The sequence below is a fragment of the Schistosoma mansoni genome, assembly GCF_000237925.1.
Source record: "Schistosoma mansoni, WGS project CABG00000000 data, supercontig 0041, strain Puerto Rico, whole genome shotgun sequence".
Classification (NCBI taxonomy): Eukaryota; Metazoa; Platyhelminthes; class Trematoda; order Strigeidida; family Schistosomatidae; genus Schistosoma; species Schistosoma mansoni.
The window spans coordinates 870,432-878,191 of record NW_017386027.1 but is presented as its reverse complement, the minus strand read 5'-3'; the positions used below and the strand labels follow the sequence as shown (position 1 = coordinate 878,191).

The 7,760-nt window shown below is 37.5% G+C and overlaps 2 protein-coding genes across 2 annotated transcripts in view; both read left to right on the top strand.

Annotated features, from left to right (window-relative positions):
* Positions 1 to 7,760, top strand: part of Smp_150630 (nuclear receptor, putative) — a gene marked incomplete at both ends in the record, with an annotated part of 24,371 nt that overhangs the window by 6,339 nt on the left and 10,272 nt on the right. Inside the window, 2 exons of the mRNA XM_018790670.1 lie at positions 337 to 417; positions 2,608 to 2,769. Of these exons, the coding sequence (XP_018646067.1) occupies positions 337 to 417; positions 2,608 to 2,769 (243 nt within the window). The remainder of the gene's footprint in view (positions 1 to 336; positions 418 to 2,607; positions 2,770 to 7,760) is intronic.
* Positions 5,175 to 5,591, top strand: Smp_190260 (hypothetical protein; the record flags this gene model as incomplete). The annotated part of the gene is made up of 1 exon (XM_018790671.1): positions 5,175 to 5,591. One exon carries the CDS (start codon positions 5,175 to 5,177, stop codon positions 5,589 to 5,591), a length of 417 nt encoding a protein of 138 aa, XP_018646068.1.

Sequence of the window (7,760 nt, the reverse complement as noted above, 5' to 3'; positions counted from 1 at the left end):
ACCACCAAAGAAAACCTAGAATCACTGGACGGCCGTGAAGTCCTATTGTGGGACTCCTCAGCAGTGTGCATCCACGTTCTCGCCTTGTGAGATTCGAACCCAGGACCTATCAGTCTCGCGCCAGAGCACTTAACCGATAGACCACTGGATGCGCACTGTTGAGGAGTCCCATAATAGGAAGAAACGGCCGTCCCAGTGCTTTCAGCATTTCCTCATGGTGGTCCTAGCTTCCAATTTGAACTCATGATTTGAACTATGAGGGTTTCAAAATGATCCATAAATTGTTTATTCTAAATGTGTTTTTCTCCATTAATATATATGTTTTAAAATTTTTAGATTACCGTTTACTTAATATTCCATGTGGCGTTTGTGGTGATCGCTCTACCGGAAAACATTATGGAGTCTATAGCTGTGATGGTGAGTTATGATTGTCTCTACTCATTTTCTTTAAATACATTTTTCCGACTACTTTGTTTGTTATTCCTTAAAACAATTCTTGAATTGAATGAGGTGAATGCTTATGTCAAGCTCATTGATAAAAAAGGTTCAGTTTCATAATTGATTGATCACTGGATGGTGATCAATGTCATACTGCAGATCAAACCCTATCGATCAAGTTGTAATGTGGTCACTATTCTAGGTGACTCGACATTGAGTGCACTATATTAAGGTAAGATGATGGTCGGAGGTAGTGAACAGAAAACTCTAGACACAAGTTTCGTGCTATTTGGAACTGATCAGCAAGATGTGCCTGTAATCTTGAGAGGACTGATGCTCGCTGACGGACTCGATCCCGCGCCAAATAACGCGAAACTTGGGTCCAGGAATTCCTGTTAACTTTTTAATGCGTTCTTATCGACTGATTATTCTATGACCATTTGATTAATTGATCTTCTCCTAGAAAATCTCTAATATATTCAATTCAACTACTGATAATGATGCTTATAATGGTAATGAATTCATTCATTATTTTAATAACCAATCATATAGAACACAATATTATCAAAAGCTTTTAGAGTAAGACTTTCATGACAGACCTAAATTGAATGAAAAGCGTAAGTGACCAGTGGAGTTCAACCAGGTCTGTTGTGTGATATCAACTCACAGAAGACAATGGTGAACGGTTGCTCAATTTTGTGAATTGGTTAAAGTTAGACATTAACACCGTTGCATGCCGGCCTTCTAAGTGGTCTGGAGGCTAAGCGCTCGCGTGCGAGACTGGTATGTCCTGGGTTCGAATCTCTCGAGGCGGGATCGTGGGTGCGCACTGCTCAGGAGTCTCAGTATAGGACGAAACGGCCATTCAGTGCTTCCAGGTTTCCTATGATGGTCTAGCTTCAAGTGATTCATGATCTCGACTATTGAAAGTACTATAATATCCACAAAGCCCCCCTTCTGATACTAATTGTAATTCTGATAATGACAATAATTGGTAAGACTATAATTTATAGTTACGTAAGGAAATTATTAACATCATCCAAATAGGACTTGATTTATTCAGTCAAATAGTTTTGAAATGATTCCCTGAAGGTTGACAAAGTTAAATCTTAACTAGTATAACCCTCCATTATAATTCTTTCCTCACAAACAAATAATGTCAAACAAAGATGGATGATGGCTAGTAGTTGAATCCAGTTTGACTCGCGTGTCTTCCTATTTGAAACTCGTCAGCTGGATGCACCTGCATCTCACAGTTGATGTTCACTCTGACGCTAGGACACAATACCGTCGGCTTCAAAAGACACAACGTTATCCACTCGGCTACTGAGTCCTGATAGTCACTCGCTTGAGCAATGGGTTGAAGTTTAAATTCATTTGGTATTGTTTGTTTGAAACTTCACATTGTTATTTAGGACTGCAATTGATTAGTCTCTTATTGGGATATATGCATATTGTGGATAACGCGATGGCGTTTGAAGCGAACGGTACTGGGTTCGAGTCGTCGAGTGAACATCAATTCTGAGATGCAGGTACATCCAGTTGACGAGTCCCAAAGAGGACGAAACGCGCGTCCAACTGGATTCTACTGCTAGCCACTGTTATATCTGGAACTTAGATTCTTAGTAAGTCATGTATTACTTGAGCACTCAAACGCTAGAACCCTCCCAAGTCGCGAAATGAGAAGACAGAAGACTAGTAAGTAGAAATTTTATTCCCAAAACAGTGCCAAATATAGTACAAAAATCTCATGTATTTATAGTTTTTGGTTGAAAGGAAATCATCATTTCGGATAGCCAATAGGCACATAGGGAGTCCTTCTTATTCAACCAATAGGAGAGCTACACGTCAACATTCTAGTATGTTTCCCTAGCGGTGATTGAATGGAATGTCTTCGGCTCTTTCTGGGCTTCTCGAGGCTTCCTTGAGTTTGCCAACGAGCCATCCTAACAACCACTATCCAACTTTGCTTATAATACTTGTGAATTAAGGCTATATCAAGGCAATAAGCACAGTATGCACACTTGTCAATAAGAGAGAGACTGATCAAATGCAGTCCCAAACATCAGTGGGAAGATTCAACCGAAACAATACCAAGTAAACTTAAATATTATTATGTTTGTCTCATATCCTATTCAATATCATTTCCATTTTTTACTTACTATTCAGGATGTTCCGGATTTTTTAAAAGAAGTATTCATAAGAATCGTTCATATACATGTAAAGCAAGTGGTAATTTAAAAGGTAAATGTACCATTGATCGTCATCATCGTAATCATTGCCGTGCATGTCGATTAAATAAATGTTTTCTAGCACAAATGAATGAAGAAAGTAAGTGTGTGTTTTTCTTTTTTTTTGGGGGGGGGTGTTCTTATACTTATATTGAAAGTTACTATAGTAATTAAATGAATAGTTACCCAATGTTACATGTCTTCTAACGGATATCGACCCATAGCAAAAACTATCCAGAAAATCTAATGAGGTTCTTTCTAGACAACTCCATGACTAAGTTTAAGTTGATCAGATCTTCTTTGAGTCATACCATTCTTGGTAAAACCTGGTGATATAAAATGATTATCCAAACTGAAATAGGTAAAGATAGAGTTCGAAACCTTTTCTCTTTGATTTAAAGTTGAATGCTCTAAACGCTTAATCATCATTACATCAAGAACGAACGGATCAAAACATGTAATTATTTATGTGAGTAACAACAATTCACCTGATTAAACTTCTTCTGTTGGCAAACTTGAAAAGAATGTCGTTTCAAATGTAGTTAGTTAGATGATTAAATGCAACTGATTTTGATAGAGTTTTGTTCTCTGAGCTGGATGGTTTGCTTGTGGAGCTTTCATCATCCTTCTGAACAACATCATCCGCAGCACAAACTTCAGGTAGAAGTGAAGTGTTCGAATTTCTCCACATATGGTTCACAGCTTGTCCTGCATACCTCGATGTTGATTGGTTCTTGTTGACCTTAAATCTGTCACTGTTTATTTCTTTATTTTGGTTGTATCTCCCATTGTAATATAATTGAATAATCCTAAATTTCATATGCATTTACACTTATCAGGACATCTCATCCAAAATCTTCACAGTAATAATCCTTCCTCAAAGACCTGAACATGAGACTGAGTTGTTCAATCTGGTGGCTATATCGTAAATATGATTGATAGGTAGCGATTGTCAGTGAGAACTGATTGACTGTTAGGATCCTAGTTACTAAGTCATCAGCGAATAATATTAACTTATTAGTAGCCCAGAAGGATAATGAAAGATTCATGGTTAAGCCATCTGACCCAGAGAAAACATTTAACCGAAATCATCCACTTGAGTCACAAACCTTTTTCACTACCTCAACTACATATTAATGCTATCAATGCTTTGTGATAGTCAGAATGAGGTAATTTTGACAAAACGTCATGGATGGTGGAGAAGATTTGTAGCTCAGGTGGGTGATTTTGATGTAGGTTTGTTCTCTGAGATGGATAGTTTGGTCGTGGAGCTTTCGTCATCCTTCTGAACGACATCATCAGCACAAACTTCTACCTGAAGGACGATGAAAGATCCACGAGCAAACCATCCAGCTCTGAGAACAAACCTACATCAAAAACGTCATGGAGCTAGATCTTATTTTATTTTTGAGACTCTTCAACATACTGGACTATTCCATACAGAAGTATCTGAGTAATCATTTTAGCTAGATAGATAATTTACTTACAGCGGCTCACTGATGACTAACTAATGCTTACCCGGTATATCAAATACACATTGTAATTGATTCGGAAAAGAACTGTTGCTATGTTCTTTGTCATTCCCAAATTAACTATTACACCAGTGAAGTTGGTCTACAGTATTCATATATTCCCCTATTTTCATACACTAACCAGTAATGGAATTAACATATCCTCGATCTAAAATATACTATTCGTTATTAGAACTTGCCATTTTCGAACTTCATTTCACCCCAAATCTGTTCTTTCTACGTTATCTTCATACTACTTAATAGTAATCAGTAGTTTGATTAATATTTAACAATTCGTAAGACAAATGTACTGCAGTGGATGACGTTTATCACAACAAACTATTAATCTCATCCATTTGTATATTTATTTCTTTATTCTATTTATAATAGCATCCTTATTCTCTTCATAGTTACATCTTCTTCGTATGTATTACTTACTTACTTACGCTTGTTACCCTTTCCGGAGGAGCATAGGTTGCCGACCAGAACTCTTCATCCGACCTTGTCCTGGACAATCCTTTCCAGCTGCTATTCATTCTTTTTATATCTGCTTTCATTCCCCTCTCCCGCATTAATCCACAAGCTAAGTGGATAACATGGTAGCGTTTGAAGCGAATGGTACTGGGTTCGAGTCCCCGAGTAAACATCAACTCTGAAATGCAGGTACATCCAGCTGACGAAACGCGCGTCCTGAATTCCACTGCTAGCCACTATCCATCTTTGCTTAACAATCATTAAAGATTAAGAAATAAAGAAGAGGTATTTTATTCAAGTATGATGTATTGAACAATTGGAACCCTTAATCCTACCAAAAATTGAACATAGAACCCTTTTGATCTCATAGTTCAGATATCTAAGATGTACATGACCTTCAAATGGAAACCTTTCCAAGAATATCTAATCCTTATTGTTATCTTATGCATTTATTACTTTTCTAGGTGTTCAACATGAACGTGGACCAAGAAAACCCAATAATAATAACTTTATACCAACAATGAATTCCACTATAGTTACCATGGATACTGCATCAAATAATGATTATCCATTAAATCTTTCTATTCATCATAATAATAATCATATAAGTAGTATTAATCAAAATTCAAAAAAATATAAAAATTTCAATGATCAAATAAAAAATCAATCAATTGATTACTCATTTTGTTTAAATGATTCAATTCAATATTTTATTGAACAACAATTTAAATTTAAAAATTTGGCGCCAAGTCTTTTAAATGAAAAATCTAATTTAAAATTATATAATAATTATGAAACGAATGATTATCCAATGAATAATAATCAACAGGATATATATAGAAGGGATATGATATATCTATTAAATTATTGGTTAGTAACAAGAGATTATTATACAAGTTTATTGAATAATTTCCAAGAAGGTATGTATGTTTATTGATAGAATAATAAGAGAATGATCATAAATGAGGGAATATTTGTTGTTAGGAGCATTGAATGACTGTTTCATCTTCGATCTCTCGCGTGAATGCTTAACCTCTAGATGATTGAACAGGTATTCAACGGTCAAACATCCGAGGGCGAGATCGAAGGTTTACGTTTCGGGTCTCACGTGTGGAATCGTGGATGCTCACTATTGAGTAACTCATACTAGAATTAAACAGTTGTTCAATGGTTTCTGGTTTTCAATGGTAGTCTAACTTAGATCGACTCATGAATTCAACTGTTAAAATCTTAAATTACACGAACATAAGTACTGGATTTCAATAATAGCTACCATTCAAAGTATTATCAACCTGTAAATGTTGATAATATCAAGATATATATATGATTGTAGCCAGTCAAAGAAAATCCCTGGATCCAGTTTTCATGATAGTTGGCACTCATCAACAAGGAGACTTGTAATCTTTAGGCAACTGACGCTCCTCTAGGGATTTGAACTCAGGTCAATCAACTAATAGTAAAGCTCAGTACACGGTTTCCTATGCTCTACGTTCAACCACGGAACATTAGTACGGTGCATAGTGTTGAGCCACTTAGACTTCATGTCATATTACAATCTGATCGATATATACCGATCAGTTCTAAAAGGAATAAACAAATAAGACAGTGATCACTACTCAGAAGCTTATTAGTGTAAAGATTAAGATATTATTGTATCGATTTACCCCATCTTATCAAAAGACAGCTGATCATAGTTCTCCAGTTATAATAATAAGTATTATTAGGCAAAACTATAATTCATGAATGAACCAATCAGATATAAGATTACGGGTTTTGGATTTTGGCGCGAGATTTATACATCCACTTTGGCATTTAAACTAATGTCAGTTCGTATGGAAAACTTTAAATCTAATACCTCCCCATCAACTGTAAATCATAATTCTAATTCCTAACACTGGTTTATAACTCTTATTTAGTGCTGGTTATTAAGTGAACAAACTCCGCCTGTAGCTCCTCTGGGGGCTACTGCCGGTCCCAAGCCCGGGGTAAAGGAGGAGGGTTGGGCATGGGGTTAGCGACCCCATCCCGTAGAGAACCAAGTCGCTAAAAAAACGCTAACCAGAAAAAATTATTCAAACCATTTAAACTCTGTCCTGGGAGTAGAAGGAATAATTATGATGTCTCATAATGAAAGCCGAGGTCCTTCGGAAGTCATGAGGCCGATGCACCTTCTAACAACCAGAGCGACAATTTTTATAGGTACATGGAATGTCCGGACAATGTGGGAGACCGGAAGAGCCTTCCAAATTGCTACAGAAATGAGAAAATACAACCTGGAGGTGCTTGAAATCAGTGAAACACATCGGACGCAGGTTGGACAACAACGACTATCTTCAGGGGAACTTCTGTTATACTCCGGTCATGAAGAAGAAAATGCCCCACATACACAAGGAGTTGCATTGATGCTGTCCAGAAAAGCCCTAAATGCACTTATTGGATGGTAATCTCATGGACCAAGGATCATCAAAGCTCGCCAGCCCCCAAAAGCCCTGGTACGGCCGAGAGTGGGGAGAGTCAGCTCTCCCTCTCCAAATGCTCTCACATGGCCACGCGTATATAGACTCTGACAGGGAAGTCCTATTCACTGCCTTCTCGTGGCATAACTGTTGTTTACGAAATTAAGAGGACAAACAGCGAATGTCCGGAGCTTTAACTGGGTTGGTGGGCACGGAGGGTCCACCTAGGGGAGTTGGAAAACCCTCATTCCAAACCAATGGTGCACATGGACTCCAGGATCCTGAGGGAACAAATGGTGTACGAACCTATTGTTGGTCACCGGTTACCATGAGACTGCATCTTCTCATGATGCTCCACTGCCTTGTGGGTCAGACCTTTAGGTCAAAGGCTCGGGGTGTGGCCCCCTAAGGAAACCACCTGTTTCGGTTTGGGCACCCGGAAAGTATCACAGCTCTCACACGCAGGTTCATCCAACTGACAAGTCGCCAAATAGGAAAACGCGCGTCCTTGATTCCACTGATAATCACTTCCCATATTAGCTTATTCTTGAGATTACGGTTTTAATCAATCTTTTAAATTTAATCTAAATGAAAGTGTAAATATTATACTTTGTTATCGTTATTTTATACGAATATACAAAAATCTTCTA